The sequence below is a fragment of the Stigmatopora nigra genome, chromosome 16 (genome assembly GCF_051989575.1).
Source record: "Stigmatopora nigra isolate UIUO_SnigA chromosome 16, RoL_Snig_1.1, whole genome shotgun sequence".
NCBI lineage: Eukaryota > Metazoa > Chordata > Actinopteri > Syngnathiformes > Syngnathidae > Stigmatopora > Stigmatopora nigra.
In genome coordinates, this window is record NC_135523.1 from 6688332 (window position 1) to 6702620 (window position 14289).

At 36.2% G+C, this 14289-nt stretch overlaps 2 protein-coding genes across 2 annotated transcripts; one reads left to right on the forward strand and one right to left on the reverse strand.

The window, feature by feature from the left end:
• Positions 1-30: 30 nt before the first annotated feature.
• On the reverse strand, positions 31-7237 carry mtpap (mitochondrial poly(A) polymerase). The gene is made up of 9 exons (XM_077736135.1): positions 7008-7237; positions 6605-6771; positions 6310-6537; positions 5988-6212; positions 5596-5807; positions 4883-5109; positions 2954-3046; positions 2777-2850; positions 31-682 (listed from the first exon to the last, which is right to left on the reverse strand). The coding sequence occupies exons 1-9, from the start codon at positions 7177-7179 to the stop codon at positions 356-358; spliced, it is 1725 nt and encodes a 574-aa protein (XP_077592261.1). The 5' UTR covers positions 7180-7237; the 3' UTR covers positions 31-355.
• On the forward strand, positions 6522-14115 carry map3k8 (mitogen-activated protein kinase kinase kinase 8). The gene is made up of 10 exons (XM_077736136.1): positions 6522-6563; positions 7447-7551; positions 8477-8836; positions 8915-9085; positions 9906-10167; positions 10642-10748; positions 11204-11356; positions 12268-12514; positions 12923-13001; positions 13074-14115. The coding sequence occupies exons 3-10, from the start codon at positions 8480-8482 to the stop codon at positions 13171-13173; spliced, it is 1476 nt and encodes a 491-aa protein (XP_077592262.1). The 5' UTR covers positions 6522-6563; positions 7447-7551; positions 8477-8479; the 3' UTR covers positions 13174-14115.
• The last annotated feature ends 174 nt before the right edge of the window (positions 14116-14289 follow it).

Here is a 14289-nt window from a genome sequence, read left to right on the forward strand (position 1 = left end):
ATTATTGACTCACAACTCTCTTCAACTTGATTCATATTTGTAGTGTAGGTTTTATTAATCAATATAACATATGCCTTGATATTCACTGCCATAGCTGTAATGCAAGTGAACACTGATTTTGACATACATACAAACATAATACATATTAATCAATATAGTACACAGTATACCCTTTGAAACCGAGATTTAAATTTCCCTTGCAATTGGTTCCAGACATGTATGGGCATAAAAGTTTCAGTGCCACCTAGTGATCATGTAAAGAACTACATTCCTTAAAAGGTGTTCCTTTCTTTACAGGAGCTGAGAGGTGTCCTTGAGTGAGGTTAAAATAGTTATTTTCCAGGGATGCTAAGTTTTAGGTCCTTGGTTGTGTTTTATTTTTCAGGGATTCTAGCAAGCTTTTCATTCTCTCACTTGCAGGCTCTCTGTTCCTCTTCTTTCGACTTTTGACCGCTGCAACTTGTGATGGGAGCAGGAGAGTTCCTAGTCCCCAAGGTGTGGGGGTCTTGCCCCCTTTGGGGGAAACGGTGTCCCTCTGTTGAAGGAGCCAGGCGCTCTCCTGACACAAGGCCACAAATCGTTCTAGTTGTGTGCCATTAACGTTTTTACTGACGTTCAGGGTTGTTTCAAATGGGTTCTGGATATGCAGTGCAGAAGCCTCTGGTTTGTTCTGCTCTCTGCCCTGGAGACATTAAGGGAGGGAAAGTTAAAATATGTTAGTGATCAGTGCTCCGTCTACTCTCATTAATGGTCCATTTCTCTTGTTTGGTCATGCTTTTTGCGTCCTCACACGAGTATCTGGGGCACTTCTAGAGCTGACTAGAAATACTCTCCCCTAAAGGGATCAAAATAAACAGAAAAAGGGAGGAATAACATAAATATGGCCTGGTTAAAAACTTCACCTTTCAGAGAGAAACGTGAAATATGAACAGGCACGTGTTAGAAATGGATTCAAACATGGACCGAGGCTCTCATCTAGAGGTCCAGCCCATCAAACAAATCATCGATATGAGGTTGGGGGGAGTCAGACAGGCGAAGCAATTTGTCAAAGGAGCAGAGCCAACCGGAAAATTGTGGCACAGTAAAGTGGATTTACAGCTGTTCCTCCAGCAGCAAAAAGCATACAGGCACAGGTCATGGCTACACTCTATACCTGCAAAGATGTGTCAAATTTGATATTCGTAGTCTCATATATTAGTCTACCGGGTCCATCTTCACCTATATCATTAATTCATTAAAATGCCAAGCACAAGTAAAATCCCTGTGTCTTGTATAATGCACAACCAGCGAGACACTAATCGGCGGATGGGAAAATGTGATAGATTAATGACTCAGTCCAGCAATACAGGAACAGAGCATTGGTGATCATTTTTCATATAAAGTCAATTGGAAACAGCTTTTTGATTTTCATCACACAAAAAAAAAAACAATCATTAGTCAAAACTGAGCTACAAATATATGACCTGAAAAGTAACCCATGAAAAGACCAAAATGTGTTTTTTGTAAATGGTGGAATGTTGGTTCTATAAGTTATTTTTTCCATTTCACAAAACCTATTAAGATAGGCTATTGATGCTTTTCCACAGTGAAAGATGACTGTCTTTAGCAAATATAGGTGATATAAATCCTTCACTCTATGTTGGTGAAAAAGGAACCCTTACATATGCCGCTAGAAAAAACAGAAATGAACAAATATTTTAGTTATTTTGCCTTGTGTTATCCACTGACACCTCATGAATGTGTGTAATTTCTCTAAACCAAAGCAAACATCTTGCTTGTAATGTGATATTGTAATATTGTGAAAAAAAAGGCTGAAATCACATTAGTTACTTAGTAGTAATTAGTCAGCTCTCTATGAAGTCACTTTTCTACTTAACCCTATTGAAACCCAATTACTGGAATGGTCAATTGTTTTCCTTCTGGTTCAATTAACCATAGTGGCAACATTGACTTGTTTACAATTCGCAATCTACAATACTCCCAGAAGGGAGCAGTGGTTGCAGTGTAACTAACCCGATGACAGACTAAGCAATATGTCATTGTCAGTAAAAAACACAACCTCCTTGGTAGAGGTAAATAAAGCTTCTCAGCGGGATGAAGTTCCTAAATTTGATCTCGACTCAAGGGCATCGGATCTCACAGGGCCAGCATCAATCAGACAAATAAAAGGGCAGCTGTCATCTGCATGGGCCGACAACCTCCATGCAGGCGGGCTGCCTTCACTATCAGCTGATCTGCCTTGATAGAACTCAGAATTGAGAATATGATGAATAGAGTGAGGATTTCTGTGATTGAGGGAGATGCTGAGCGGGTAGAAAATACTGATGACATTATGCCTACTAGCAACTAGCCTCTACTCTCTATTACTTCATGTTGAATTTGTTTGTTTATATGAGCCCTAAGATTTGCCAGCACATCGGCAGTTTGGAAGTGGTAGTGTCAAAATGACTGTGTTTTTAGAGTGCAATTTAGCTGTAGGGAAAGATATCAATTCATTTGAGGACTTCAGGGGGTCCCTTGAGTTCTTTTATTTGGCCAGTGGAAGTCACAAAAACTTAAATGGGTAACAAAGCAAAATAATGGTGTAATAGAAAGAAGAATGAAAATATTACAAGAGGTTTACTCTTTGAGGCTTGTTATGATATTGACTTTTGTATTGCATATGCACAAATACATTATTGCTGTGCATATGTTATGCATTATTAAATGTTCGTATGTCGAGGTACTACTGTATTCAAATCTTGTATCATGATTTGCTGAGGGCAGTCATACATACCTTTCTGATATTTATGGACTTCTTATTGAATTGAAAGGTGGCATAAAACTCCAAAAATTCACAAAGAAGTTTCTCTAGGGACAAAAAAGAAAAATGCATGAGGATTGGAGGTATGTACTATAAGGTAAAAAAAAAAATGCATAAACCGTTGTCGCAAAATCTGGCCTTTATTCTTACCGAGTGTTTCTGTGTTGCTAGAGAGGCGGATCCTGTCGAAGTCGCTGACGAATGTGCAGTCGTTCCCCTCGATCACACTCTTGTCTGCAGGACCTTGTGGGATGAAAGCAGGGACACAAGGTAAATGGAGGTCTTTAAATGTCTATGACAGTTATAAATAAACCACAGGCAAATGGGGCTTTTCATGAGGAAAAGGAGTGCCACCATGGAAAAGTAATGAAAAAAAAAACAAACAAAACATTAGAGCATGGATTATGTCCAGTCTAGGTTGACCGGGGATGCCCTTGTTAGCAATAACCTTCACCAGGATGAGGCTAAGGTTAAACCCGTGTCTGTGTGTGTTCATGCAAGTGTATCCAAAGAAAGCTGGGTCAATGACCTTTCTAGAATGATGGGCCTTTTATTGTCCTGTAAGCACTCTGTGTGATAGAGACTCTGCTAAACAGGGTAAAGGCAACGAGGAGGTGGTGGTGGTGGTGGCAATGCAGCTGGCGATGGGGATGTGGGGGTAGGCGGGTTTGGACTGATTGCTTTTGGAGGGCAATTATTAGGCAGCCAAGGTGACAGAGAGAGAAATAAGGTTCACTTCTCTTGCTACAATCTGCTGTGGTGGTTCATAGCCGCATTTGCAAAAGGTATACACTAACGTTGAGATATGCCAACAATTATGTTTTTGCTACTATGGTGTCTCGAGCGTAAAGAAATTGAACTTTAATATTAGTGTTTTGCTAGTATTGGAAGGGCAGACGGTACTAAGAAATAATTTACTGCTGGTAAAGGGTGAAAATCTACTAATAACTTATGCAGATTGGTAAAAATATAACAGCTAGTTGTTTGACGACATTAAAGCACAGAAGTGAGTAATTCTGTGTTTACTTGTAACTTTTCTATTAATGAAATAAATCTAAATGAAATGTGTAAAATAGACAAAAGGTCATGAGTAAATCATATGGTGACCTTTCTTGTTGTAAACAATGCTATGACAAGCAGTTAAAAAACATTGGGTGCAAGATTATGTACATGGAAGTGCAGTATTTTATTTAATTTATTTATTTTCAAAAACTTTTGTAAGTTCCAGGTGCTGTGAACATCAAAGCAGAAACTCTAGACTATATTATTCTGCCTTAAAGTAAGAAAAGAAACTATAGATATAGCTTTTGATTTTAGCTGATAAAATCACAAACCAGTCAAATGTTCCCTTTGCAATAAATTGCTGCCAAATGCAAAATTGAAAAGACTTTAAACTGATTTTACCAAGCTCCTGACTATGCTGAGACCGCACATTTTAGTTCAGTTTGGATAGGATTTCAATTACTTTCTATCATTAATCCTATTCAGGTCACAGGTAAGCTGGGGGTCTTGCTGACTTTGGGGAAAGAGGCATGCCACATGCTGGTGTTGGACTGATGGCATTTAGGATATATTCTGTATCAAAGAAGCTTGATTAGTATTTTTAACATCAATGTGTAGATTAACGAGTGGTTAGCGCCTCTGCCTCACAGTTCTGAGATGGAGAGTTCAATCCCAGGTGGGTTTTGACCTTCTTGCGTTGAGTTTGCAAGTTAGAGTGTGCATGTTCTCCCTGATCTTGCATGGGTTTTCCATCTAGCTATTCCGGTTTCCACCCACATCCCAAATGTGATGTGATAGGCTGATTAAACACTCTAAATTGCCCCAAAATGTAAGTGTGAATCTCCTTGTGACCTGTGATTGGTTAGCAACCAATTCAGCATGTACACTGCGTGCTGCCAATAGTTGGCTGGGATAGGCTCCAGCACCCCCACGACCCTTATGAGGATAAGCAGTAGGGAAAATATATGAGGGCATTATTGCATGAGTATATTCTTAAGTAAAATATGACCAATCATTAAAAAAAAAAACGGCTTCATTGGGGATGGCACGGTATATGTAGTAGTTCTGATGTGGTACCTGCGAGTTCTCGTAGGTGGTCCAGAGTAGGGATAATCGGTGGGCTTCTCCGTTGTAGGAAGAACAACACCATGACAGTGAGAGAGAAGTTGGTGATCCAGGCCCCGGGAATGCTGCTCGTCACTCCATGGACTCGAGCCCAGCATCGTACAGTGAAGACCAGGTAACGTACTCGAGGGTCTAGTTGACCATATAGGTGAAGTAGTTCTGAGCTCTTTATTGCCACCCTGCGGAAAACATGTAGAGAAACAACTAGTACCAATGTTTTTTTTTCAATTTAACATGAATCTCAATAGTAGAGGGATATATAATATTCTACAATACTAAGTATACATAGTAGTGAACAATATTGTAGCTAATACTATATAGTAAGCTATATAAAAAAAAACATCCCCTTGATTAAGGGGGAAAAAAAAGTATGTCACTCAAAATCTGAGACAGTAAAAGTCCCCCTAAATATTGAATCAAATAGGGCACCTATTTCCTCAAAGCAAATTTCTTGAAAGTACTTGAGTGATATGTGTGTCATACTAAAATTGAGATGTCAACAATCTTAAAAGTACAGGAAATGAGCATGAGACTGGTTTCACTTACGCAAGAACCCCAACCTACCTTCCTTATTTCTAGTCAGGGGTACTACATTACAAGAATTAACTGTATGAGTATGAAAGTTATTTCTGAAAATGTGTGGAAGACGTTAAATTGGTGAACACCTGTTGTTGGCGGTGAGGTCACATTGAAAACCAGAAGGCTGATGGGCAAAACGGACTAGGGGGCATCGGGCATTTAGGATCTTCTGTACACCAACACAGCCAGGTCCAAATTCATCCACACATTCGCCAATGACAGACAGGATTTTTTGTGTGACACTGCGTTCTGAAGTTGCCCGCTTCATCTGGTACTCCATTGCCAAACCGGATTTTGGCTTTAAAATAAAATACAGCACTGATTAGATTCAATATCATATCACAATGGTTTTGGCTGATCAACTGCATTACTTTGAAATTAAATTAGATGACAGTAGTCATGTGATTGGCTGATCTTGGACATCCAATTCATTGGAAGTAATATCAGCAATTATGATGAGTGCATTATATATTCGTACCATCTTTAAATTCCTTCCACTGATGCCATCTAGGTCCAGAAACATATCCAAATCACATCCCAGCTTTCCAAAGCCATTCACTGATGATCCAAATGGTTCAATTGAGCATTCTGGGAAATATGCAGCTGCAATGTCTTTGACCAGAGAGCAAACAAGGAAACGTAGTCGAGTGTTTTCCTCAGTTAGTTGGTAGGTTTCAGTCAAGAAGACTATCTGTTGGTCTATCTGAGGGTAGATAGAGAGATGTACAATTTTCAAAGCATTTTATGAAGTTTGCATTAGGATAATATGAATAGAATTAAGTCACTGAATAAACACTTACACTTTCCTCTTTGGAAACTTTCTCAATTAGCTCATTAATGGGAATGGTAGTTTGGGGGTGTGTCCTTATGTTGGACTGCTGGTTGGTCACTTCTGTTTGAGCTCTAAGTGACAGTAGTCTTGATTTATAAGGGACCATGGATTCATGGTTGTTGTTTGGGATAAAAGCTCCATCAAGTAATGAAGAGACACTGTCTTTTGATTTAAATTCTACCACTGCATACATGCCCTGGGAAAGAAGAATTTACAACGTCAGTAAGTGTACGTATGCACATTGTGTTACAGATTTTACTTACATAGCTTTCATAAGTGAAGTACTTTTGGACATCACCATGTAAAGATAAAAACTTGAAGATCTTTTTTTCATTGGTTTTGGGGGGACAGCTGATGAGAACAGATCTTTCTGCTTGCTCTTTACGTTGTGTTTGAAGAGTGTAAAAGGACAAATGGTGATCCTTTTCATCTGAGAAAAAGAGAAACAAGATTTCACTACTTTGCAGGCTTGTGTGCAGAATATCTAGAATCCATTGATAATAACTGCATTCACACACCGATGCATTTTCAAGCACTTATATTTCTATTATTGTTAGTATATTGCTTAGATCTCTGCCAACAAGCGAGACGTGTATATATTATGTTACCACGTTCTGGCCAGATATAGAAAATATTTCAAACAGATCAGACGCAGCCTTTACTGACTTGATTCTTCCTTTTTTGGCACGTCTGTGTGGGCTGGAACAGCTGTCGTTCCAACTCTTCTGTGCAAATAATTCTCCACTTTTTGGAGACATTTCACGAGATTGCCCCCTTTACGCATATGTAACCTGTGCACCGCTATGGAGGACGCCATTCCTGCAAAGGCAATGCGCATGTGTGCACAGGCATAATACAGAAAGTCAGGAAGGACGCCACCAATGTGGATATAATAAGTGCAAGGCTAGATGCTGAATTCTTGACAGATCTCAGCGTTGTCTACTTTTTTTATTTTGGGAAAAGTAAAGGTTGCAACAATTGAGAGCATTCGCCCCCGTGCAAATTATAAAATAAGAGATTTATATTTGGATATTGTTAAATCGAAAACGAAACTCATGACTATAGAATAGTCGGAGACGCTAAAACACATGCGCAATGTTCTTAGTGCGCGGTTCCTCCTCCTAAAAGCAGAAGCGAGTTGAACAGCAGCAAATCAGCCTCACTGGAAGTTACTGGCAGTCATGGAAAGAAGTCGCTCTTGATACCAAAGGTAAATGCACTCTCAAGTGATGTATATTTTTTTCTTTTCATTTCTTAATTTTATAAAATGGTCTATCAGTAAGCACTTTTCTGACAGAGTAAGTTATCCAAGTTATGTTAACTTAAGAAAAAACTATGCTTTTTGGTGGACCTTTATAGAGGGATCAGAGCAGTAGATAATTGATTTATCATTGGAGTAATTAGTTTGCATTAATTGGGAATACCTCAATAGTATTTTGCAGTTTTTTTTGTCTCTCCAAAATATTATTAGCTATTTTAAAAATGAGTTTTATTCTCTGTGATGTATTTTACACACACACACACACACACACACATATATATATTTATATATATATATATATATATATATATATATATATATATATATATATATATATATATATATATATATATATATATATATATATATATATATATATATATATATATATATATATATATATATATATATATATATATATATATATATATATATATATATATATATATATATATATATATATATATATATATATATATATATATATATATATATATATATATATATATATATATATATATATATATATATATATATATATATATATATATATATATATATATATATATATATATATATATATATATATATATATATATATATATATATATATATATATATATATATATATATATATATATATATATATATATATATATATATATATATATATATATATATATATATATATATATATATATATATATATATATATATATATATATATATATATATATATATATATATATATATATATATATATATATATATATATATATATATAATAAATATTTCTATTATAGTGTATGATACAAAAAAATCACTTTATACAGTGCAGTTATATGATATTGCAAACTGATATTTTATGATACAGTTAATGGGAGAATTCCACACCAACAAAATGGAGTACAACTATGATAACCACATAGAACTGCTTTTGGCACATATGAATATTGAGGACATCATCAATGCTGCAGAGACCCTCTATCATTGTGGGAAAGACGAGGAGGAAGTGGGCTTTTCATTCGAAGAAGAAAGTTTGTCCCCTGTTGCAATGGATCGGGATGATGAGGTTGAACATTTTGGGAGTCAGCAAGACGGCCAAACTGATGTGGCTGGGAATGTCCGGTATGGGACGGTGCCAGACCTGCTGTCTTTTGTCAACCTGATCTCAAACATACCAGCAAAACCCTTGCAGCAGCTGCCTGAGGAAATGGGAGTCCTACTAAACAAAGTGAGTATATTTCTTTCCTTCTATCAAATTCAAGTTTATTTCCCAGTTAAATGTTAACTAATCTGACTCTGCTTCCAGAAAGATATGTTGATAAAAAATGGGCACTATAAGATCAACAAGGATGTGCTCCTTTTCCCTTGGCAATTGGCCTACAAGAATCGTGGCTCTGACCTTGTACCTAAGGGCTCCTTTGGGAAAGTTCATTTAGCCCAGGACATCAAGACTCGGAAGAGAATGGCTTGTAAATTGGTACGTTTTTCTGGAAAATACAGCATAATATTATGAGTCCAGTATAATATGATTTTTACCAATTTTCAACCTGTTATGGGTTCTCTGGTGAGTTCTAGGAAAGGTTGCAATATTACAAAACAAGTAAACGAAAGTGCAGTATTGGGGAAAAATAGGAACTGGTGTACAAATGTGCTGAGCTTTTGTAACACTAGAAATGTATTTTTCTTCCTGTACTGCATTTATTTGCAATAGAACTGTCTCATAGGAAAAATATTAAATAAATTCAAGCCTTTTAGATTAAAAAAAAATCCAAATATATTTGTTAAAATCTCCCTAACAGTCTATAGAATACATCCTCTATACTTATGAATATTTTCTAAGTACCGTAGTGTAATGTGACTGATATGCAGTAAAGTAGGTAGTTGTTGGAATACTTGCTTTTACATTGTACAATGATGCAATTTTTTTGTGACATGGTGCAACCTGTAGAAAAATATAATAAATACACAATGTAGTATTGCTAAGAAGTGATACGCCAACTGTATATAAATATATATATGTATTAGAAATTATTTGTCACATACAAGTCACTTTGCTTGTTTACTGTGTACCTGCTATTATACTTTTACTTCTTTACAACTCAACAAAACCTAATAAAAACTTAGTATTATCAATGAGTGTACTTGAGACATAAATATTTAAAAAATATATAAGAAACATAATGATGCACTTTTATTTTCTAATAAAATAATTGAAAAGTACTATACATTTGGATGAATTCATTAAAAATATCTGAATGAATGGAAGGGCACTAATAAATATGTATTGTTTTCCGCAGATCCCCAAGGAAAATTTTAGTGGCGCCGAAGTAGAGTTCCAAGCTCGCTTCTGCCATGAAAACATCGCCCAACTCTATGGGGTTTTGTTATGGGAACAGAATGTGCATCTCTTCATGGAGGCTGGCGAAGGTGGCTCGGTCTTGGAGAAGATTGACAGCTGTGGACCAATGAGAGAGTTTGAAATTATCTGGGTGACCAAGCATATTCTTCGAGCCTTGGAATACCTGCACTCGCATAATGTCATCCATCACGATGTCAAACGTAAGAGCAAAACTAACTGACCCTTGACAGACTTGGAAATTTCCCGTGTAATGACTGAAGAAATGGTACACACAACATTCTTCAAGTTAGCAAAAGGTCACCACCTTTTTCCTTTAGCTCACCTAAAACTGGTTATTCCCTGGAAATTCCAACCTGCTATTTTCACTAAATAACAGATAAGTTAACGGTCCAGAAAGGCATTAGCTTTAATATGGATCAATTGGTCAAGCAAAAATCGAATCAAAATAATATTTGTCTGATACTTTTTTGCAAAGACATTTTTTACAACCATTCCATTCAGATTTGTGCTTCATTGTTTGTCAAACAATGGATTTTCTGATTATTTCTGATGATTAAGCACCCATTTTTAAGTAATTATATGTTTAATGTTAACAAATAAAACTACATCAGGGTTACACAGCAAATATATTGTTCTATATAGTAATTATGTGTGTTTATCTTTCTTCTCTTTAGCCAGTAACATTGTCCTAATGTCAGACAAGGCTGTCCTGGTTGACTTTGGCCTTACTGTTCAAATGACTGAAGACGTATATATTCCAAGAGACCTGAGAGGAACAGAGGTAAGAAAACCAAGATTAAAGTCTGATGCATTTTACACATATTTGACTTGATCTACGATTGCATGGATTGAAAATGTCCTCCATCCAACTCACTTGGTGGAAAGCCCCCTGGCAGATTCCTAGTAGAAATTCTGTGAGAAACAATGCTTGCAAAAGCACTTTTCTGTTCAAGCCAAAATTACACAGCAGACTGGAATTTCCAACACTGAGAAAAAAAAAAGCTCATCTACTATATTTACTTTCCACACACAGTCACCATGCGTGGGTCTAAAGGTTCACTCATCTGTTGTCACAGGAAAACACTCACTCAAGTGAGCAGCACTTTAGGCACTTAATTTCCTGTTTGTTGTTTAGATTTGAAAGGGAAATTGTGTTTTTTTTTCTTTTTATTTTCTTCAGATGAATGATTTCATGTTCTGGTTTACATTAAATAATGCTTCTCTTATTTTATTCAGATGTACATGAGTCCTGAGCTGGTTTTTTGCCATGGACATGATACCAAAACTGATATATACAGCCTGGGTACGACCATCATTCACATGCAGACTGGCAACCCTCCATGGGTTAAAAGATATCCACGCACCGCCTACCCATCATATCTCTACATTGTACGTATATTTGAAAGATATGTATGTCTTGGTCGAATTATGGGTCATGCAAAAGCCAAGATCTGTTTTCCATTCCTCATAGTCAGTTTTTTAAAAAAAAGGTTATCTGATGTCGTGAATATGACTCAGTTACTCCCTCGAACTTCCTCTTGAAACTGTTGACAGAGAATGAGGAAGAAGTACCGTTCTGTGAAGTGCCTGTTTCCTATTTCATCTTGTTTTTTCATCAGGTTCACCACAAACATGAGTGTGCATAAATGCGTAGGCGAATGGGTACGAATGTAAAGTGCTTTGTGCATGCTTTCTTTTAAGTGTAGATAAATGCATTCTGTAAGTACCCTAGATCAAGGGAGTCAGACTCGGGTTGGTTCACGGGCCGCATTAACGTCAACTCGGTTTCATGTGGGCCGGACCATTTTAGATATAATATTTAGATATTTTTTATATATAAATGGATTAAAAGAACTGGATTAAAATCCCCGAGTATTCAGTTTTTTATAGACCTAAAACAATGTTTATTTTAGCTTTTTGCTAAAGTATATTTTTAGATTTTACAAAATGATTTTTGAACTAAAAACACCCAAAAATGGATTACAAAATTACAATTATTGAATTAAAAGGGAGAAAATCAGGAAATTTAATATACATCTATACTCTTCATTTTAATTTGATCCTAAAACAGAAAGTCGGCACTCATGATTTACTTTCTCTGGCCGAACAAATTGATGCGGAGGGCCAGATTTGGCCCCAGGGCCATTACTTTGACACCTTTGCTCTAGATCTTACATTTAGATTCACTAAATTATAACACACAACATGACTCGTAAAGTAAAATATGGGTCACTGGATCTCAGTTGTTTTTGAGGTTACTTACTATACTATACTGATTTTCCACAAATGTCCTCCCCTAGATTCACAAGCAAGCACCTCCTCTAGAGGACATAGCAGAAAACTGCAGCCTGACCATGCGCTCTTTTCTGGAACGAGCTCTGGAGAAGAATCCCCTACTTAGGAGGTCTGCCTCAGAACTGTTGAAGGAGGATGCCATCAATCCACCCAAAGAGGACCAACCCCGATGCTGGAGTCTCGAATCAGCTCTGGAGGAAGCCAACCATGCTATGCTTTTCCAGCAGACCTCACAAGAAGACACCACAGAAGGTAAAATACCACTAAATTATATATCACTTAACTCCATTGGGCCATCATTGTAAATGAAACCTATTTAACTTATCAAATTCAAAAGCCTTTATTGTCATCACACACAGCTGCATATAACAAAATTGGTGGTGCTACTTCACAAAGTGCATTTTCCCAATAAAAAAAAACATAAGTAAGTAATATAACATATAAAGAGTCACATCCTGGTAAGTTAAATTGTAAAATATCACAAAATCGAAGATATTGCACATTGTTATTGCACACACCGAAGTTATTGCACAGAAGGGATTGTGTGTCGTGCTACCGCAAGTTCAGAGTCCTGATGGCAAAACTGATTTTTTTCCCAGCAGCTCAATTTATACACAAAGTATCAGTATACTGACTACTACATGTTTTTTTTTTAAACAGGCTCTTCACTCTATGCTGAAGTCTCTGGCCCCCTAAAGAGGAATGGCTCACTATACCTGGACCTAGGGGCCTTATCTGGGTATACCCCCATGTTAACAGGGTCCCCTATGTCAGAATATGGCTAATATGTTCTCCATACCTTTTGGTATAGGCCAGATAATAATACCCAAGAAATCTTCTGTAATTGTTCAGCTTCTCCGTCACAGACTGGTGCTTTATTGCAGAGCTACAGGGGATGCCGCTTATACTAATGACCTGTTTACAAGGCTCACAATGACTAATTAGCTAATCCTTCAAGAAATAATTGGCCTATGTGAATTATAGCACTGCAGGACGGAAGTTGGATGATGCATATTCATCTGCATGGATTTTTGCTTTCTTTTTGTAGGCTTTAAGTATAAAAATTTTATGTTTATGGGGGATGGTGAGTATTTGATATTTTCTAAAAGCGGGTTTGAATTCAGGAGGCAAAACTTTTTTTTTGTTCTCCATGGACTTCCTCATTTTAATTCCTGTGGAATATGAATGCAACATCATGTGGTAACTTGTGTGTTTAGTACATCCTGTGAGATGAGACATTCTGTAAGTTTTTTTTTAATTTGAGGTTGTTTCATTTTCATTGTTTACACGATTATTGGGTACAGTTAGTGAAGTGTCACCTTCAAAATGTGATTTTTCTTTTACTTTTTATGCTTTTATCGTTACTCATCTTTATTGCTTATTAAGTGTGGTACCATCACAACTGAATTTAGGCAATTAATGGGGTAAATAACTAGTATAGGTAGTCTCCTTGCAAATTATTTTACCACAGACTAAGATTATCTCAAATGAGTGAAATATGGCAGTTTTTTAGTTTAGAAATAACATTAAAAAATAACTTTTAGTGATTCACTTATCATGAAAAAATGTTGTTTGTATTATTAAAAGTGGTTAGTCAGTTTTAAGCAAAAACAACAACAAATATATGTTTGCATTGTTTATTAAATAGGTAGAGCAAGTGTGAATCTTCAACTATAAATCAAACAAGCAAAAGAAATGTACATATTGTTGAAATCTTAAAAATGAAGTCCAAAATGTTTATTATTATACCTTCTGAGTCACATATGACAAAGCAATGGATGCAATGTGTTGTACTCAAGTAAATGTCTATTGTAAAATATATATTGCAGCTTAAAACACCAGGTTTAGGATTTTTTTGTTCAAAACAGAATTTACAATGCTGATATCAAATCAGTAATGGAACATCCATGAAATTAGCAGCAGTGTCTCTTAGTGACCACAAGAGGGCATGCGAGTCAAATGCATTGCTGAGAATTTAATCAATCAGAGGTTAAAATGTAATATTTTAAAACGTTTTCTCTCTCTCG

Bases quoted from the DNA above. Each gene is read 5' to 3' on its own strand.
- map3k8 (XM_077736136.1), top strand. From the start codon at position 8,480: ATGGGAGAATTCCACACCAACAAAATGGAGTACAACTATGATAACCAC. The intron at 9,086-9,905 runs GTACGTTTTTCT...TGTTTTCCGCAG, and splicing joins AGAGAATGGCTTGTAAATTG to ATCCCCAAGGAAAATTTTAG. The intron at 12,515-12,922 runs GTAAAATACCAC...TTTTTTAAACAG, and splicing joins ACAAGAAGACACCACAGAAG to GCTCTTCACTCTATGCTGAA.
- mtpap (XM_077736135.1), bottom strand. From the start codon at position 7,179: ATGCGCATTGCCTTTGCAGGAATGGCGTCCTCCATAGCGGTGCACAGG. The intron at 6,213-6,309 runs GTAAGTGTTTAT...ATCTACCCTCAG, and splicing joins AAGTTTCCAAAGAGGAAAGT to ATAGACCAACAGATAGTCTT. The intron at 3,047-4,882 runs GTACCACATCAG...TCATCCCACAAG, and splicing joins CCACCTACGAGAACTCGCAG to GTCCTGCAGACAAGAGTGTG.